Source organism: Tyto alba, unplaced genomic scaffold (assembly GCF_018691265.1).
Source record: "Tyto alba isolate M040663 unplaced genomic scaffold, T.alba_DEE_v4.0 Super-Scaffold_14, whole genome shotgun sequence".
Taxonomy (NCBI): Eukaryota; Metazoa; Chordata; class Aves; order Strigiformes; family Tytonidae; genus Tyto; species Tyto alba.
In genome coordinates this window covers 58,722,042-58,743,107 of record NW_024881276.1, presented here as the reverse complement: position 1 = coordinate 58,743,107, position 21,066 = coordinate 58,722,042, and the positions used below count along the sequence as shown (strand labels likewise).

Below are 21,066 nucleotides of genomic sequence, written 5' to 3'. Positions count from 1 at the left end.
TCTATCCTTTGTGCTCCTCAGCACAGTTTCTCATCCATTCAGTTGTGCTAGGGCAACTGCCTGTAAAAACCTGCCATGGAAGTACTCTGAGTTATTCCCTATTCTACTGCTCACCTTTTCTTCTCCTCCTCCTTTTAAACCTAATATTTACATTGGTCTGGCTTACAGTCCCATGAAGGACCATATTATCACAAACTGTGCGTGGGGAGGTAGGTAGCCAGGGGCAGTCATTCCCAGTGGCATTGAGTCAGGAAGGCAAACTTGAGAGTCTCTTGGATTAGTTTCCTCACAGGAGCAGCTATAAGGTGGAATCCCATCCTCAATCACCTGGGAAAGTTTCCAAGTGATCTTCCAACCCTTTAGTGAGCATGCCCCTTCACTTCAACAAGTTATCTGTTTTTATATCCACGCCAAACATTTGTTTTTCACAGACCAGGGCAGGAAATGCTGTTAATCTTGGGTGCCGTTTTGGGCTTTTTTTTGTTGTTGTTGCTTGTTTTCTTTTTTTCTTTTGAATAACTACTTTTGAGCCGGTATTTTGCCTGTGGCCTCCTTTTCCATTATTAAGACTTCTGAACTTTACCTTGGCTCACAGCTGGACCATTTTGTCCACATTTCCTCCTCTGCATAATCTGGTCTGGTTTTACAGTTCAGGCAGGGGGCACACAGATCCCTTGAAGCTACCAGTCTTTCAGAGTGACTTTTATTTTGACTTTATAAGCAACACACAGAAGAAAATGATAGTAACTAAAAAAAAAAAAAAAAAAAAAAGAAAAAAAGAAAAACCCCTGTATCTTCTTCAAGTCTGGAACAAGTGAGCCCTCTGACCACCTGTAGCTAGGGAAAAAACAGCAAGTCCCTGCTAAACTCAGGGGAAAGTCCCCACACCCACATGCCACCATCACCTCAATTCACTTTAGTCCAGGAACCTTTTCCTTCCTTTTCCCTGTGAGTTATGTGGCTCAGCTCAGCAGTCATGCTCCTCTGCTGTTTCCCAGCCCTGTGCTGAAGTCTTCTTTCAGAGCAAGACCAAGCTGTTTTTTTTCCTGTGTCTTTTTTAAGACAGAGCCCACATGCACTCTTAGGGAAGCCCTCCAGTAAGGGATGAGAGTAAGGGAAAATCCTGGGGAAATATAGATAGATAGTGTTTTGTTCTCATGATGGTGATCAGCTGCCTTGTACTCCCCATTCCTGCAGAAAGCCCAATATTTTAGGTCTGAGCAAGAGGATACCATCGACCATTTTTCATGTCAACAATCTGTATGTGGTACAGAAGCCACCATAAGAGTTCTTCCCATGTCAGAGCCTTGCTGTGTAAAACATGTACCTCATTTCCAGCCAGATTTTGGTTTTAATTTTGAGCCACTGGTCATCCTTACGCTCCTCTGCTGGAGTAGAGAACCTGCCTCTATTTCACATATTCTCCTTGTGGAGAGAAAATATCAAAGATAGATTGTGAATGTAAAAGTATAAAAATGGTTGTACCAATGGTCTCTCTAGCCTAATTCCCTTCTATGGCCAATGCAAGATCCCTAAGGAAAGGCCCTGAGAGTCAAAGCATCATACAGAAGCTTCCTGTAAACAAGAGTCAAGAACATCCTGAGCTGGCAGTAATACCCAGGCTGTCATATTCAAAATCCAGTGAGGAATTGATCCTCCACAAATTACCTAATCTCTATTTGAACTCATTTATATTCCTGCCCTCCACAACATCCTCTAACAATAATTCTACCATCTTTGTGACATGTAAAATGAATTTCTCTTTGTTTGCAGTTGAAATTGCTGCCTGAGATCACCACTGTTTCCCCTGGATTAGGTAAAATAGATCAAACACCTCAAGATCTGTACATTTGAAAGGAAGATCTCCAGGCCCCAAGTCAGGGGGGCTTTTATCACCCTCAAAAATCCTTTTCCATTTTGCCACATCCTTTTTCCAATCATGGACACATTCCAATAACTTGTGCTGTTCTGTAAACAGAGGTAGCACAATCTGTTCGTTCTTTGAGATCCCATTTTATTCAGCATGTTATCATGCATCTCCCTCCCTGGAGTCTTGTCTTCCCAGGATACTGTATTCTGTTCTGGAAGTGTGATCCACATACTTTGTTCCTCAACATAACATATAACCTTATGTTTTAATTTTAAGTGTGATTTTACCAGGGGTCTTAGCAGGCAGTTGCTTCCCATTAACCATGCCAAATAGGAAGTGTGCACCATGCCAGGAGAGACAAACACACCTGCAGAGCTGTGAAGCCCTCCTAACCACATTTTGGCAACATAAGACAGCCACGGACAGCAGAAAGCAGTTGGATGTTGAAGAAATCATATGTCAGTCTAACACTGGAAGCTCACAGAGTCTGAATTTCTAGGAGGCTTTCATCTCATCAGCAAAAGATCTGAAGTATTTACACAGGACACAAAAGCATTAACTGCTTTATCTTCTGCTCTCACACACACTGTACAGCTAGAGAGGATCCTTTGGTCTTTTGTGGATTTCTGAGAAAAACCTGGCAGAGAAACCTGTTACAATGGAGAGAACACGGCTCAGCGTGTCCTGTTCACCTCCTGGAGAATGGGACCTGACATCTGCAAACAAAAACTTAGAACCAGGGAAAATTATAAACGGCACCAAACCAAAAAAATCGAGCTTAAACCCATGTTTTCCCCATGTGGCCTTAATTACCTCCCAGTGGCCAACTCCTGGCAGAACTTGCTCGTATTTAGTTTGTTGGATCTCCGTCTTGGGAACCCAGACCTCTCCCAGCCCTCATCGTGACACGGGAGGTCCCACACTTTCTTGGGAATCTTAGAGTCCCTTTACACAGAAGTATAGTTCCATCTCTTTGGTCCCAGCCTCTTTTGAGGGTAAATAAGAGCCAGACCTTACACCAACAAAGCCTGCCGTATGTGCCAGTCATCTTCCAGCGTGGTGAGAATGGGAGTACCTCCAGAGCCAGCCAGATCTCTTTGCAGTGCTGAAGGCTAGCCAAACGCCAGGTTTCATTAGCAAGAACACAGCAAGCGGTGATTAATCCCACCTTCATGGCACATGAAAAGCCACATCTGCAATACTGTGGGATGTTGACACACTGGAGCAAGTCCAGCAGAAGGCTGTAAGATGGCTGCGGGGTGGAGGATATGACGCATGACAGAAGGTGTTTTTCCAGCCTGAAGAAGAGGGGGGAGCTAACTGCTGCCTGCTACTACCCAAAGGGGGTTAAAGAAAAGGTGGAGCCTGTCTCCTCTCACAGGGGCACAGAGAAAGGGCACAAGGCAAGGAGCTCAAGTCGCAACAAATGAAATTCCTACGGGACGCGAGGAAAAGCTTCTCCTGTGAGGGTGTTTCAGCAGTGGAACAGGTTTTGAGAGAGGCTGGAGAATCTCCACAATTGGAGGTGTTGGGGATTTGTCTGGGCCAGGTGCTGAGAGTCACCCTGCTGGGAACAGAGGGATGGAGTGTCTCGCGAGAGGTCCCTTCCCACAAGAATCTTCCTGTGATGCTGTGACTAACAAGTGGGTTTGATTTTGTGTTTTTCTTAGTGGGGCAGCAGAAGCTATCTCACAAAACAATGCAGGCTGCTACCTGCCATGAGGTGCCAAATGGAGAGGAAATTGAAAAAACAGCTCAGCTGCCACCACACTCTGAATTGCAGCCTGTCACACAATGATGTTAATGCAGCACAAACGCATAGTGTTGCAGAAAGGGGCGATCCCATCTTCCCTTTCATCGCTCCTGCTGCCTCTCTTTTGTCAACACCACTGAGCATCAGAGAATTGATCCAGCTGAAAACTAAACTGTAGAGAAATAAATCCATTTTAATTTAAAATGAGCCCTTTCAGTTTAAAAATGCACCATCTCCCTCCCCAGTAACTTTTGTTCAAAGCAAAGTGGTTGGGGATCACCAAATCAGAGGCTTTATTCTCTTCAGGAATATTCTGGAGAACTGCTGTCTGCTTCCTTGCTGTGCCACCGTCTGCATGAACCTTCCCATGGACTGTATTCTTCTGCAAATGATTTCTCATAGCATCACATGCTCCTTTATTTACCCTCTACATTTTTACTTCTAGCTTTTCCACTAAGAAAGAAATAGCATATTCTTTATTAATAAGTATTTGCCTGTAGCTTCCAGCGCTCCAGTGTACCATAAGATAGGGGCTCATGTTCTCCTGCATGATGCACCATGAAAACTCAGCACGTGGACCAGACCTACTTTTTCACAGTTCCTGAGAACACATGCAACTAAGCCTAGAGCCAGAACCCTCTGTGCCCTGTGCAATGCTTATCCCCCAGCATCTGAAACAAGTCCAAGGTGCCTCTTTTGTGTCAGAGAGACCCGTGATGCTGCCGAGAGTAAGACAGAGAGGATTTAAGCCCCACGAGCAGAAGGCACATCCTTTTGTGGCAGTTTTTCTTTGAGGGGATATTTGTATTGTCAATTGAGAGTAACAGCAGCAATGGGGATCTGAGCCTGGCATATATGGATCAGCCTATCTCTCTCTTGGCACCAAGGAGACCATCAATATTCCTCCAGATCATCAGCTGGAAGGTCTTACACCAGCAGACGCAACCCACATGGATTCTGGAGATCCCCCAGGCCAAAACATCTCTCAGAAAAAGCAGTCATAGAGTCTCTTTGCAAAACTGTTAAGACACAGCAAACTGGAAGAATCCACACCTAAGAATGGGCTTGTGTGTAATCTGCTGGGGGAAACTGGGAGCCCTGGTTTCACTACATATCCAGCATCATCCTCCCAGCCTGTCCTGACACCGCTCTTACCACCAGTCTTGGTGCTGATGGCTCTTTAAGAGGTCTTGTTTGCTGGCCATTTCTGCCAGTGCCCACCCGCATTCTGGACTAGCCCTGATGTCCAGAGCTACTCTGTCATCCAGCTCTGGTGTCAGCACTGGAGCTTCCAGTCCCCTCAGGGCCCAAGGACCCTGCAGATGGTCGGACCCTTTTTCTCCAGCTACCCCTGGAAGAACCATGTTTTGGGAGTCCCACGCTCAGACCAAGGCTCAGCTCCTATCAGAGTGCTCCTCATCTCCTTTCAGCCCATACCTGAGTCAAGGGAATCTCTTAAGACCATTCTGCTACTGCCCCCATCACTCAACGACACATGGCTCCTTGGGTCAGTGCCTGACTCCTTCAACTCAGTGTCAGGTCACTGTAACTGAGAGCTTTCTCCTCACAGCTGGCATGCTTCTCCCATCCCTTGCATGCATTGGGCTCCTACTTGCTCCTGAGAAAACTCCCTGCAGCCCTGGGATGTTTGGGCTATTGCGTATTTTTCCATTGGATTAAAAGCATGGCATGAACACTGCAATGAGAATTGAGTCAAAATGTCACCTAGCTTGCTGCATGGATTTTTGTAGTTGTTCCACTTCACCCTCTGTGTTGCAAAATACAGAGGCTGCGGCATTAAAGACGTCTTGCAGCATCAAAGACATCGCTTAACTAAATATTGGCCAAGGTACCGATATCCATCACCATCTCCACAGGTAGTTGTGGATGTCCATAGAGCATCCTGCAGCATCCCATCTCTCCCCCAGGAAGGATCTGGAGGCCTTTTGGAAGAGAATAGTTACACACTTCTCTACAGCTAATGCTGGCCAGATACAAGATGCTAGCTGCCAAATATGCCCATGAATGCTGCAGATTGTCTTCAGTGATTAACTCCATGGGATTTTTCTTTAGCAGAAATGCAGCCCACAGTTCCGGTCAGCACCCCCAGTGTTGTTCCTGATTTTCTAATTCAGGTTTCTCTGGGATATTCAACTATCTGCTGAGGATTATCATACAAGGGTTGCTTGCCTTTTAGTAATGTAAAGAAAGAGGCTGCAGATTTGTCCTAAGACTTCATAAAGTTATGCTTTCCTGTAGGTATTCCCATAGGATATGGGGAAGCAGGCCACCACTTGACTCTCCTCAGCTCCACATCAAAGACCTGTGGTGACTCAGGCACAGCCCATTCAGCAAATCCTCTAAAAAGGACCTTTTCAAAAGAGCTTCCCAATAAACGTCAGGCAGCCTCTTCCTCCTCCTTGTACTCCTGCAGAGTCATATTTTGGTTTTGCCTGGATCTACTGGGAGATGTGAACTTTCTCTTTTCTAATCCTCTTCTCCTCACCTGTTTTGGGGATCTGTCACCTCAAATAAATGGGTCCCTCCCTCTGATGCATGGTGTACCCTGGCCCTGGGAAGATAACATGCTGCTTCCAGGCATCACAAAGGGACAGAAGTCTGGAGCAAATGCTTCCTCCCATGAGAAAGGATGCACGTTTTGTACCCACCTTGGAATTAGAGAAGCTGACCAATTTCATATACAGAAGGGACCTCAGGTTGACACCGTGGTAGAAACCATCACAGCCCTTTGTGGGGGGAGAGTGGCTTGCATCCCTCTTCCTCAAGGGTGCCCATTTTGACACATTTCCACAGTGTGCATCTCACTCAAAGCCTGTCAAGCTGTGGGCGTCAGCTCTTTCTGGTTTAGAGTTCTGCTGCTTGGCCCCCTCCTCAGGCACCGGGTGTTGACGCAGGAACCACTGCATCTGTCCTGCACACCTGGAGAAGGGCAGCTCCACTACTTCCCCTCTGGAGCTGAACTTAGATCTCTTTTAGCTCCCTGAGCTTTCCAGCCAGTGCCAGAAGTCTCACAGTTAATTCCAGTCTGACTCCTGGGAACCCCATTGCCTGTCCAGGCGCCTGTCAAGTACTGACCTTCCTGGCAACTTTTGCTCACACGACGTCCCCTGCCAGACCTTTCCTTCTGCCTCCCCAAGCGTGGCTGCTTTCTGTTTACAGTCCCTTGCCACGAAGTTATTAGTTATCTCTTATTAGTAAGTAACTTCTTTTTACTTGCTATGTTTGCTTTAGCTCTGGGCAAACAGCAATCGGGACATTTTACATGAGGTCCTTTTGGTGACCGCTCTATCTCAGGATCACCCGGACCATCTGATCTCAAGTTGCACGGCTGATAAACCAGTCTTCAAGTCACAGCACAATTTCTTAGGTCAGCTAACGTCTGCAAATAATTATAAAGCACCTCAAAAAGTCAGCATAAAGCAGAAGGTTGTGACGAGCTTCAGACTTGGTGCTGCAAGGACCAAAACATGAAAGTGGAATCACTCAGAGGAAAACATGGTATCACAGAAATCTGGAAACGCAATGGAAAATTCCTTCCGCAAGACTAACTCAATGATACTGCAGAATAGTGTTTTCTATTCCTATTTTTCTTGGTAGGTGTAGTTTGCACCCATAAGACATGCCAAGAGAGACAAGAAAAGCAATGTATTAAGGTTCTGTGCAGGGTGACTGCTGCGGGTAAGTCTGGAACCTGGCTGAAGCTAGCTAATGCCTAACACAGACAAAGGTGTATTTAGTGAGCTGGGCTTCTGTATCCCTGTCCTGGGCCACTCCTGTTGTAGCCTGCCCCTCATTCCCCGTGGCTCTGCCAGAGTCCCACACATCCCTGTCAGCCCTTCTCCTCAGGGGACCCACGCAGGCAGTTCTGAGAAGATTCCCCCATGCTGATATTGCTCCGGTCACTGTTACTTCTGTGGTGGGGTCCTGTTCTGGGAGATGACGAAAATGCCGTTCAAGGGAGTCAGCATTTAAAATGGGTCGTTAGAGACAAACGTCACAGGTGTCTTTGCTAAAGATAGCCCAGTGCTGAGTAAAACAGTGCCTCTAAAATCTTCATTTCACAACATGCTCGCTCAGCATAATAACCCCTCGGCCCCATACATGCCCCAGTGCCAGATACCCCCTGTCACTTTCCTGGGCTCTCTGTCAGCCCCTCATGACCACTTCTTGGGAAGCAGCAGCAGGATGGGAACACGTCTCTCTTCTTCGCCAGTTCTTAGAAGAAAGAGACATTTCCTAGAGCACGGATTCAGTTAAGGGTGCTTTGGGGGACTAGAGGGGAATAGTGTCAGCGCGCTGAGGCTAAGACTGCAGAGCAGGTCAGGATGAGGGGGAGAGCAGTGAGCTCGGCGTGTCCCCTGCGCAAAGCCAGGGGAGGGGGAGCAGATGACACCAGGCTGTGGAGCCGTACATGTCTCCCCACCACGGTTCCATCTCCCTTCTCTCTCTCTTGTCTTCGCCCACACACTCACACCATTCTCGCACTGCTGATTCAGAGGAAAGACAGGTTGATGCTTTCTGCTTGGACTGGGCACCACAAACTGTTTTTCTTGAACGGGAGGAAAAAACACGTCCCACCAACTGTCACAGGTTCTCCCCCATCTTCTCTATTCTTCTCTCGTGCAATCCCATGGACTATGTGACACAGAGGGCATGAAGGACCACTATAAAGCAGTCCCCCAGGGACATCGAGGCACACAAGGTTGCACCAGGTTCCTGTGCACCAAGCCCACTCCTCAGAAGGCTGAAAAGCCATGTGTGATAAAAGTGACAAGAGCTGTCACCACAACAGGAGCTGCTGAAGCGAGATGTACCACTTGCTCTCTTTTATCCTCCACCTTCACCACCCAGCTGAGAACTAGAGAGTGAGCAAGGGTCCTTCCACACTGAAGAAGCAGCCACTCTGAGTCACCTCCCTTCCTTCACCCCCGGGAAAAGCCCCAGCCCAGCCTTCTGGGGATGAGCCACAGAGGGTCTTGGGTGTCTGACACCCATCATGAAGGGCTGATTAAGTCCAAAAGAGTCAGAGCCAGTGGGTTGCTGGAAAGTGTGAGCCACAACAGTGGGGGTTCTCTGAGGCAAAAGGGGCCCCAGGATGAGGCACATGGATGGAAATGTATTGCCCTATGCAAAGTTCAGCAGCTAGATGGGAGCTAGGACGAGCCCCCTCAGCAAACGAGCTTGGGTGGGTTTTTCCCAGTGCTGCTGGAGGAGGAGGGTCCCTTCCTCACAGCCCTTGAAGTGCCACAGCGTGCAGCCCCTCTTCTCAGTGCTGGTTGATTCTGCTGGATGCTCCTCTCTGTCTCCTCAGACCACCTCAGCTTTGTCCTGTATTCCTGGACTCTGGATTGATGGGTCACATGTGCCCTGGTTGGATCTCCCCATAGACCCTTTCCTCATGCTGCCTGTGAACTGGCCAACGAAAAAAAGCCAGGAAGTCAGCATATTTTAAAGATTAAAAAAAAAAAAAATAGACCAAACCAAACAAACAAACAAACAAAAAAAAAAAAACAAACCTGAAGAAAAATGACCAACATGCTCTCAAAAGCCCTGTAACAATTAGAGAGAAGCTGTAAGAAGCGGAAAGATCAAACCAAAAAAGGTAAGAGATGAAAGAAAAACATGAAAGGCACTTGCTGGGAAGTGTCTTCTACACTTTTTCCACTGTCTATGAAGAAGCGAAACTTGTAAGAAAAACAACAGCGACCCAAAGAATTTCCACTAAAAGACGTTTAGAGCAGTGTCTCTGGTCCCTCCCTCCACTCTTTCACTGGCTCCAGCTCTGCCTTCACGTGCCTCTGAATTATATTGGTTTCTTGGTTGTGACGCATCTTCTTAGTGATATGAGGAAATCAGCTGCCCACCCACAATATAAGGGCATCTAGGAAAAAACTTTGATCAGAGAGAGACAGCATGAGAGCAAGCATGTCCAGCTGACCCACCTTGGTTCATCCACCGGCTCGAACGTCTTCTTTGACCGTGCCTCATTTTTTGCTGATCTCTTAATGCTTCAGACCTGATCAAGCACGGACCTGAGTGGAAAGACGCAGCCCCTCATCTCTCCTGAATGCCATCATGAGGCCAGCGTCCCTGGTCCTGTTCCTCACCTTCACTCTGCTGGCTTTCAATGGTAAGAGGGGCTGAACACGTCAGGGAGGGCAGAGTAGCTCAGTAAACTGAGCCTGGGTGTTCCTTGGTCCCTGGCAGGTCCGCAGGGGAGAATTTGTGCCCTTCTAACCCCAACCAAAAATGGCGAGGTACTGCCCTCTGCGCCACGAGTACCACCCTGTGCTCAACCCTCTGTCTCATTGCAGCTGGCCACATCCTACCAGGGGTAGCAGAGAAGCAGAAAGTGTGGGCCAGAGCGGGGGGTTCGGCTGTGCTGCCTTGCCACCTGAGCCCCAGAAAGGCGGCGAAGACGTGGAAGCAGCTGCCTGACAAGACATCCGTGCAGTGGAAGCGGCATGGGGGAAGGTACGCCAAGGCCGAGACAGGCCTGTGTCCTTGTGGGAGGGCTGGGGAGGGCGATACATTTTGAAACCCCTTTCCCCTTCTCCGCATTCCGTCCTTCCTGCCCCCCCCCCCCCCCCCTCGATCTCGCCCCTGCCTCCGACACAAAGTGCTCACTTATCCCACCCCCAGCGCCTACCAGGAGCCCCACATGGTGCTGGAGGTGGGGTACTCGGGCCTCCGGAAGACAGCGCTGCCCATGAGGCCCCGCGTGTCGGTCCAGGACCCTGCCTCACGCAGTGGCAATTTCTCCCTGCGAATCGACCCGGTCCGGAGCGAGGACGCCGGGCTGTACGAGGCACGGGTGACGTACAACACAGAGGTCCAGAGCTGCCAGGTGGAGCTGGGGGTAACTACAGGTAGGAGAAGATGGAAACCCTGGAGAATGTTGGGTTTAGGTCCGGGGAGGTTGTGAGGGTGGGATGGGGTGGGGATGACGTGTTTTCCAGGGCAGGTTAGATTACAGGCAGCAGACCCCCAAAAGCCCACAGCTTCCTGCTGTCTATTCTCAGCTCCGGAGAGAGGGGACAAAGCCAGGACAGAAGGGGCACAAAAGGGATGGTTTGGTTGTCCCCCTGTGATCTAAGCTTCCACCACCCCACCACTTTCTTCCTCTTGCAGTAACCCTCAGTCCACCTGGCCCTGTGGTAGAAAATGAGCCGCTCTTGTTGAGCTGCAACTCTAGCCACCGGGCCAGGCTTGTGGAGACGTGCTGGTTCCACAACGGGCGCCTGGTCCCCACCTCCAGGAACTTCTTTCCCCTGCATGGGGCTCTCTCCATCCTCCGACCTGCCATGCGTGATGCGGGCTCCTGGCGCTGCCAGCTCAGATACTCCGATAACGAGATCATTTCTGCCACATACAACCTGCAAATTCTAGGTAAGCTCAGCCTCTGTGCTGCGACTCCAGCGTCCCCACGTTGCTCCCTTTGATGTGACTGTCCAACCTCAGAGGCTACACCTTCCCGACTCCCACCCCGTCCTCACTTCCCAGGCCAGTCATCTTCCTGCAGAACTCTTTCCAGCCACCACCCCACAGTGTTCTCTCTCTCTGGCTCAGGTTTTGATGGCCCAACCAACCCTGTGGTCTATGCTGCATCTGGCTCTGCAGTTGATCTACCATGCACTCTGAGCTACTTTCCAAGCGCCCTCGGGATCAACGTGGTGACAGCCCACTGGAGCCGCACTGTAGGAGGACATTGGCAAGACTGGGGCATCTCTCAGAATTTGAGCAGCAGAAGCTTCCACCTTCATCTCCCTGCGGTGGGGCCAGGTGATGCAGGGCAGTACCGCTGCACCATCTCTGTTAGCAGCAAGACAATCATCAGGGACGTGACCTTGACAGTGGTTACAGGTGAGAGGAGAGACAAGGAGGTGCATTGCCCCTTTGGGGTCCACCACTGCTTCTGGATAAACCTCCCTACACATCAGTGCAGTGAGTGTGGGCCGCTCCTGCTCATTGGTTCCCATCCCAGAGCGGGAACCAAGGTCTCTATTCAGGGCATTGTATTGCCCTGGACTCCGCTGAAAGCAGATTATTCTTGATTATTCTTCTTAAAACTGAGGAAGATATAGAAAATAATTAGAAAAAGTATTAAAGAATGGGTGTAGTAGAAGAAGGAGGGATGAGGAAGAGGTGTGAACCTGTCTGTAGTCTTTCCTGAGGGTATTTTTTTTTCCTTTGCTGCAGTCACTCCGAGCATCCAAGGACCAGTTTCTGAGGGGTCCCATTTGCTGCTCATCTGCAGCCTCATACACCCCCAGGGATATGAAAGTTTCCAGTGGAAGCACCTTGGCTCAGCCTCCACTAGCAGCAAGCTGTCTGTGGCCACCTCCCGTAACCTGGAGGGTCACAGACACCAGATGGGCCCTACCTTGGAAATACCCCAAGTGTCACAAAAGGATACAGGCACATGGGAGTGCAGTGTGTATGGTCCAGAAGGCAGACTGGGAGCAACGGAATATGGGCTGCAGATCACAGGTACTGTGTCCCATGGATCTGTAACAAATCCATTCTTCTTGCCCTATTCAATTCCCTGGTACTCCTTCCTCTCTCAGCCTCATCCTGCCCTTCTCCCCTTTAGCCGCTTGGATCCCATCTTACTGTCAGCCTGCCTTAGCTCTCACCAGTTCCTCGTGTTGCTCTTTCTGGTTCCCTGCACTCTTTTCCAATTTTCCTGTCTTCGTACAGTCCCAGCTTTGCCCCAGTGCAAAATCATCCTTCCTCTCCTTCCTAACTGTGGTTCCTCCTCACAGGTTCCCAGGTCTCCAGCCCTCCCACCATCTTCAGTGGGCAGGTAACTTTTGGGCTCACACTCACCCTCTTCTTCCTACTTATGGTCTGTGTTCTGGCTCTGGCCCTACAAAAAAGGGTAAGTGTCCATCACCCCATTTCTGTTAGTTTTTCTGTACACCAGACCTTATTTGACCTTCCCCTGGGTACCCTAGAGACAGCAGTGAAATGTCTCAGGGACATAGCAGCCAGAGGAAGAATGGGGGCTCAGGCAGCCTGCTGAGGGTGTCCTGGACCTGTAGCGAAAGCTGTATCCTGGGCACCAGCAGGTCTGGCTAACTGTGACATTTGTCTGGGGGCAGGTCAGACACTTCAGACGAGGGGTAAAACCCCCTAGGAGACAATCACAGCCCAGCCTTGAAAAGCTTCTTGTTTATTCTCCCAGAGATCAAGCCATGCTGTATGAGGAGGGGTTGATTTCCAGGCTTCTGTTGGTGTCCTCTCTTTTATTCCTTACCTGGATGCTTTGATGTAACACAGTCTCATGTTCCATATAAATGCCTTCTGGTCCCCAGATGCTGATCTTGATGTGGGTCTGTTATTGCTGGCTCAGCCCACACACCTCAACCGTCTGCTTTTAGCAACTTACTGCCCTTCTTTTGCTCAGCTTGTTCCAGTATCTCTCATCTTCTGAAAACTCTGCCTTGCCTTTATGATCCCAAAGACCAGGCCAGGACTGATCCCTCCCCAGCACACCACTGAAAAAAAAAAATCTGTAAACAAGTCAGACCATTTCTCTGCAGTGTTCATACTGTTTCTCTGCAAATGAGTTACATGGCAAATTCTTCTTTCAGGGTTTCACTTTGCTGACAAGGGACACCTCTTATGAGCAGCTATGACATAGTTGCCTTCTACTTACCTTCTTGGAAAGGGCCCAAAGTGAAAATCCCCTTCCAGTGCAGAAGGGGCCAGGGGCTCAGAGCGATCTCAGGTTGGGAGAGCTTGCCTTGGCAAAAGAGCTGGGTGCCTTGAACCTGCCTTGAGCTGAAGACAAGGGATGTGACAGTACTGATGAAAATTCTTAGCAAATCCCAGTGGCTGGAGGCTGAAGACAGGCAGTATCAGAACAGAAGCAAGATGGTAATTTTAAAAAAAAACACTGTGGGTAGAGCCACTAGAGCGACTTGTGACTGGTTCTTCATCATTGGTCCTTAATCAGCACTGACGGTAACGGATAATCTGAGGCAGAAATCTACGATTTCTGGGTGGCTCTCTAGACTGTGTAAGTCCAGGACAAGATGATCAGAACCACCCTTTCTGGTCCAAAACCTTGGACAGGAACCCCTTGACAGTGTAACTGTAAAGTCTCAGCTATCAGGAAATAAGATAGCTGGGTGTCTGGCTGTTAGCTTAAACAGCACTAATCCAGGACATTTACCACCTCAAAGAATTTATATATGCCCTCACAGCCTTGCTTTGCCATGTAAGAAAAGCTCCTCTGTTGCAGCACAGGTTCTCCATCCACAGATGGTCCTCATGCCCTTCCTTGCACAGTCTCCACCAGTGGGCTCATCCTTTGTGAGAGTGCAGATGAGGTGCCTTGAGCAAAGATATTAGCTCTTCTCTTGTTCTCTCCCTTTTTCTGCTGGCATTCTCTGAGGTTACATTTGCTCTTCTTGCATTGGTTGGACACTGGCTGCTCACGAGTATCCCCTCATGGGCTATTGCCCACACATTAGGAATTCCTGTTCCAATCCCCTGAGCCTGCCGACGTGAGGTTGGTACTGTTGCATTTCACTCACCTTGACAGTTTACTGAACCATTCCCCTAAAATATCTGGGTCTTGGGTGACTTTTTCATTCTCTTTCTTCCAAATGAGGCTTTTCAACTTTATCAGCTACGTAACTCATTAGCACTTTCACAACCTCTGTTCCATTAATGATTGGTCCCACAACTGATCTTTGAAGACTTCCGTTTATCATTTCTCCACAGCCTGACAGAAACCTGCCAGCAAAATCCCAGTCCCTTCTTCCTAGCTGAGATCATACCTACCATGCAATTCTTTTGCTAATCTCATTTTAGTCGCTGTACTGATTGTCTGTGTGTCACCATATACTTTACTGTTATCAGGAGTCCTGAGATCTACCTTTTTTCCATTGTCTAGAAAGTCATTTGTTAAAGCAAGATGTGAAAGTGGTTCTGTCTTTAATTTGTTCTTGTCTCATTTTGCACGAACCTTCATGCCCTTAATTATTCTCTCTGAAAAGGAGTTGTAAAATCTGGCATACCATTGAACCTGACAATGGCCTGACTACTTCCCAGATCATTGTTTTCCCTCTCTTAAGCATGTCCTGTCTTTGTTATTCCTTATGCCCGTGACACCACAGAGGATATTGTTGAGCCTGCCTTCCCCAGAAGAAACTGCATGTCTCAGAGAGTGGGACTGGGGCTCTTCCCTGGAGGGAATGGGAGCCCCTTGGTTGCAAGCAGTAGGACCATGTCTTCAATGACAGGAATAAGCCCAGACTTATGCCATTCAGTCTCCCTCACATGCCTGATATTTCCCCTTTCTTCCATTTCAGGCACGGTATTCTGCTTTCCCAGCACTGGAAGGGATGATTGCAGTCACTGTGCCAAGGAAGAAGGAGATGGAGGAAAACCAGAAAAAGATCCAACAAACTGAATGCTGATAGAAGCAGGGACACCAGGTCCAGTCTGCATGGGAGGATGAAACTCTGTGTGCCGTGCTGCAGAGAGATGGGAACCATGCAGACCTCTCAGGAGGTTCTAGGGATGGCATGAACATAGCAGGAAGCCACGGGAGCTCTGTACCTGCAGAGGGGCTGGAAGCTGCGTACCACTGCAAGGCAAGACTTACTGATGCAGTAAGGTGGCCAGCAGCACAGATGCTCTGAAGCTATTGGGAGTGCCTGAGCCAGTAGCCTGCTTCAGTGCCACTTCTGTCTCCCACCCTTTGCCCCTCCTTCACGGCCTCTCTCACAGCCTTTCACCGGTGGGACGCTTAGACGTGGGAGATGGCTGGAACCCAGCTCCCCTTCAGCCCAATGGTGTTTTCTCCACACTGCCTGCTTTCTTCTCCCTCTCCCTGCACTGCCTTGCTCTTACACTCATTCAGTGGCAGAGGGGATCTCACAGAGGACTGTACATGTTGCACATTTTGAGCATTTTATTTTATTAAAAACTCATTTAAGAACCTAAAATAAATCTGACAAAAAACCCTGCTTGCCTCTGTGTGTGCTTGTGGAGGATAGTGCCTATTGACAGTGCCATGCGTACCCCTGCCTGTGTGAAGCAGCTTCTAAGGACTTTCCTGCCTTCTCTTTCTTTCAGTTCTGTCTTACTGAAGTTGCCTGTTCATTTCTGACACTTTCACAGTGGGGAAAGGGAAATTAAATGCCACTAGAGAAGAAAGAATCGCAGGTTCAGTCTCTTCTTTTTGCTGTCCTTCAGAGTATTTTTTTTTTCCTCCTGTCTGGCTGTCCCTGTTCATTTATTCATTTAGTTATTTAGTCCTCACATTTTCCTGATAAATCTTATATTGATGCTAGGGCTCTCTGACACTGTCCTCCTACTTAGGATGTACTTAGTAATGTAAGCATGAGTCTGCCAGGTCCTGTCTGTCAGGACCCTCAATGTGGTTAGGTTTCATGTAGTCAGAGAATGTTCTTCACCTCCTCTCCGAACACCCATGGAGGACTGTGGTAATGCTCTTGAACATTCATGCCACCCCAGAAGAAAGCCTCACTAGTAGAGAGTCACACATGTAGTTTCTCCCGTATGGGTGCCCAGGCTGTAGCTGATCAGGGAAGCTGTGGTTCAAAAATTAAGTTCTCAGTGTTTATGCTGGAAGATTCTTTTGGCTTGAGTAGAGAGCTTCACTACCAGGCCAAATTTTTATTATTTCAGCAGGCACATGAAGAGGTCTTCTTGCTGTGTGGCTCTTCACCTTCCTGCTGCAAGTGAATGTACTCTGGGATCCTTAGACTGCAGGCGGTGGAGCAGCACCCAAAAAGTCCTAACTAGCCCACTCTGAGGAGCATGTCTGGACTCCACAGCTCTTTAGATACACAGCTAGCCATGTGTTTTATTGAAAATTACACCCCTTTCTCCACTGAGTCCTAGAGAAATGCAGCAAACGTGCAATGTAGACTTGTCTGCTTCAGCTGTCCCACAGAATTTCAGGCAGACACTGAAACAGAACTAACATAAGGCAAAACAGTCCAGCCTGAGACTAGGCATCTTCCTAGGCAAATGATAGTGCTGCAATTTTTTCAGGTTAGAGTGATCTGTCTAGATCAGTCTCCTCTCTCTGCCAAATGCTTTGGAGAAAGAGAAAAAGTGGGTTAACCCCAGTGAGACTAAGGAACGATTCAATATTCAGAAGGGCCACATCATATCCTCTTAGTGCCTGACAGCAGTTTGCTCTCTCTTCTCATACACAATGGGATGCTCTCTCCTCTTGTAGGTAATACTTTCAGCATTGCCTGTTAACCAGCCTGAATGTTCTCATTGCTCAGATGTGTGCCCAGTCTGTCTTTAAACCTCACTGTTTGCTTTACTCTCTGATTTCCCCTGGCTTGCTTATCCACTGTGTGAAAGTGGTTCTTCTTTATCAGTTTGGAATTCAAAGCCTTCTGCTTTCACCATCTGTTTTCTTTTTTCCTGTCACAAAGGCTGGAAGAAGAGGAACTCCCAATCTATCGTCTCTTGGCCGGTCGTTATTCTACTGCCTTTTTTCACATCCCATTTTCCTTATTTCCCCATCCCCTCCTAACTCATTGCCTTCTAGGTACAAACCCTAGATTCTGGGGACTTTTACCCTCACCATTTGCTCAGGTTCATCTCTATGCATGGTCAACTCTCCTTGGATCCTTTGTTCTGGAAGAGGAGGCAGCAGCCTGGTGGGGGAGCAGTGCTGGTTTGCATGGAGGCACAGTGCCTTTCTCCACATTTCTTCCACCCTGCCCTTCATGGCTCCTGATGTCTTGTCTGCTCTTCTGACTGTAGTTCGCCACTGAAAAACACTGAGCTTGTACTAAGCTGTTTCTTGTGTCCTCAGTGAAATGCCTGTCATCATGCCCGGGGCTCTTGCCTGACCTGCTACAGTTACAGTAAGCCAAAGCCTAGAAGTATTTATGCAGTTTACATTTTCCCTCCAGCTACATGACTTTGGGAACAGTGATGATTAGTTTAATTTGCCTTCCTGTTGCTGATGAGCACAGCTTTTGTACGCGTCTCCAAAGCTCTTGTGATTCCCTCATCTCCTGACAAATTTAAATAGCTTCATGTCATCTACATACTTGGCCTTTTTGCTGCTTACCTGCTTGAACACTAGTAGCTAATGTCTCAATTCAGATACTTTTGGGCCCCATTGCCACCTCTGATGGCAACTGGCAGTTTAATCCTCATCCTTGCTTCCCACCCCAGGGCCGGTCTCAGGTGCACAGCAGAGATGTCCTGCTCGCCCCATGCAGGGTCAATCCAATGCCCTGATTAGCCCTGCAGCCCCCAGGGGACACGGAGAAGGTGCACGTTGTTCAAGATGTAAAAAGCAAGCTGAGCACTAGGTTATTTACTGTAACACAGTTACTCTTGCTTCATGAACCTTCACCAAGAACTGATGATACTTGAAGCCAGTTTGACCAGAGGCATTCACACAATTATGTATGGCCACGCTGCAAGACCTGGGTATGCAGCAGGCATCTCCACAATCGTTACAACGCCTGTAGCAAGTCCTGAAAATACTTTATTTGTAATAGAAAGAACAGTGACTAAAGTGTATTATCTGTGTAGGTTAGGGTGACAGCATCTGCAGAGGCTACGAGGCCTCAGACATGGTCGTGTATAAATATAAATACAAATTTCACCAGCTCTGAAGTGCTGAGAATGGTATCTGAAGATTCACAGACGTTGCAGTCTTGCTTTTGTAACCAGCAGAGCACTTTACGCAGATGAGCATTACTGCCGCGATTGAGAGACGGAGACCCAGCTCGATGCAAGTCAGGATCTACTTTATTGAACACAACAACCGATTTTATATTCCAAACAGACAAAGAGAGACACGTGTTTTAAGCTGATTGGCACAATGGTTAATCACCTAATACATATTACAAAAGTTGAGCTCATGATTGGCTAACGTCTAAGGTCAGCTTGACTTTTTCTGCAGTTAATTTTCTGCTAGCTCACAGCATTCTTCTCCTTAACGACTTCTACTCCTGTTTCTATAGCACGTGCTTATCTCTAGTTAAGAAACCAGCCCTCCTGGAAGAAATCGTCCTTAGCCCCAGGGGTGTAACAGTTTGCTTACAGAGTATGCAAATTACGAGACGCCAAGTTGAGCACGTCCTTGCTGCTAGAAGGAGAGACCAGGCTGCCCCCGACATCTCCCCCTTCTTGTTGCACAATAAGGACCCTTTTCACTGAACTGGCTATCAGGTTCTGCACACACTGCAAAAAACAGGGTAAACAAAGTAACAAAAGAATAAAAACGACTAAAGCATACACAATCATTTTTACAAGGCTTCTCAACCATCCTGATAGGCTTACTGTCTATCAAAGAACAATTCAGAAAATTAAAAACATATAAAGCTTTCTGAAGGCGTTCCTCGGGGGTAACGGTCCCTATTCCCCCTTTTTGTTGTTGCAATAAGCGTTTCAGAGACTGATGAGAGCGTTCAATTAAGGATTGGCCCGTGGGGGAATGAGGGATACCCGTAATGTGGTTGATCCCCCAAGAACTCAAAAACTTTTTAATTGCAGTTGAAATATATGCAGGGCCATTGTCAGTTTTAATTTGAGAAGGTATGCCTAAAGTGGCAAAAGCACGCAGCAGATGTCGTTGAACATCGCGCGCCTTTTCGCCAGTATGACAAGAGGCAAATAATGCCCCAGAAAAGGTATCAATAGAGGAGTGAATATATTTTAAGTGACCAAACTCCGAAAAATGAGTGACGTCGGTTTGCCAAAGTTGCAAACTTTGCAATCCTCTAGGATTAACTCCTCCTGCTATTGTAGGAAATGAGTGCCTTTGACAATCGGGACACACAGCAACTATACTGGTTGCCTGCTGAGTAGTAAGGCCAAATTGTCGCTTAAGCCCACCAGCATTTTGGTGAAAGAAAGCGTGGCTGAGTTTTGCTTGTGCTATGCGGTCTGGCAGTACCTGTACCGGTAATGTAAGCAGGTCAGCTTGCCGGTTCCCTTCCGCTATAAAGCCAGGTAAGGAAGTGTGAGATCTGACATGCATAATGAAATAGGAATGAATGCGAGAATCTAAAAGAAAAATAAGCTCCTGTAACAAAGCAAATAATGCAAAATGTGAGACATTTCGTAACACAGACGCCTCAGCTCGTTCAACAATCCCTGCAACATAAGCTGAATCAGTGATGATATTAAGCGGTGTAGACCATTTTCTAAAGGCTCGGACGACGGCAGTCAGTTCCACGATTTGGGGGGAACCCGGCACTGTCTTTATATCCGATTCCCATTGTTTGCGCTGGTCGTCCCACCAGAGGATAACAGATTTGTGGGACTTCCCAGATCCATCTGTAAAAACAGTAAGAGCTTGCAAAGGCTGGTCACTCCTCTTTGGTCTAGGTACAAGCTGGAAATTAGCATTAAACAATTTATGAGAAGGTGGGTGAGAAGTGAGTTGGCCTGTATAACCAGCTATCGCTATACTGAAGGCTTCCGATTGTTGGTGAAGCCACTGCAAATAATCACTGACCATAGGCAAATAAATACAAGTGAAGTCCATTCCAGACAACATTAACAAGCGCCGCCTGGCACGGACAATCAAGGATGCAAACATTTCATGCTGTGTTGAGATGGTTTTCGTGGGTTGATTCGGTAAAAATACCCATTCAGTGATAAGCAACGGGTCAGACTCCTGCAAGTCCCATTGAAATATCAAGGCATGAGGCTGTCGAGCAGGATTCAAAATGATTAAAAGGAAAGGTAACTCAGGGGCATATCGATGTGCCTGTCTTAAGGTAATAGCTGTAGCAACTTTTTGTAAGGAATCAACAGCTGCAGGGTTGAGAGCGCGAGGGGAACATAAGTCTGTGCTCCCCTTAAGCAGGTCGAATAAAGGACTTAAATCTGCATTGGAAATTCCTAGCAAAGGTCGGACCCAATTAATTGTTCCCAACAACTTCTGCACATCGTGCAAAGTCCTCACATCTGCTTGAATTAGTAAAGGCTGTGGGACTATAGTTTGAGCCCGTATGCGCCAGCCTAGATATTTCCATGGTGGTATTTTCTGAACCTTTTCTGGCGCAACACAAAGACCTGCTGAATTAACAGCAGTTATGACAAGGGCTACAGCTTCCTCCATGACTTCGTGATGTTGTGCTGCCACTAGAATATCATCCATATAATGGTACAATAAAACGCAGGGCATCTTTGTTCTAACAGGGCTAAGGACCTTGGCTACATACCATTGGCATATTGTGGGACTGTTTTTCATTCCTTGTGGTAGCACAACCCACTGATATCTCTGCAATGGAGCTTGCATGTTGATGCTTGGAACTGAAAAAGCAAATTTAGGAGAATCTTCTGGATGCAAAGGGATATTAAAAAAGCAGTCCTTGAGGTCAATGACTGTCAGAGACCAGTCCCGGGGGATCATTGTGGGAGAAGGGAGCCCTGGTTGCAGGGC

General features: G+C 47.8%; 1 protein-coding gene across 1 annotated transcript; it reads left to right on the top strand.

The window, feature by feature from the left end:
- Positions 1 to 9,559: 9,559 nt before the first annotated feature.
- Positions 9,560 to 15,592, top strand: LAG3 (lymphocyte activating 3). Its single transcript, XM_032995666.2, has 8 exons — positions 9,560 to 9,774; positions 9,959 to 10,118; positions 10,287 to 10,513; positions 10,776 to 11,033; positions 11,214 to 11,507; positions 11,844 to 12,134; positions 12,410 to 12,525; positions 14,969 to 15,592. The coding sequence occupies exons 1-8, from the start codon at positions 9,720 to 9,722 to the stop codon at positions 15,074 to 15,076; spliced, it is 1,509 nt and encodes a 502-aa protein (XP_032851557.2). The 5' UTR covers positions 9,560 to 9,719; the 3' UTR covers positions 15,077 to 15,592.
- Positions 15,593 to 21,066: the final 5,474 nt, after the last annotated feature.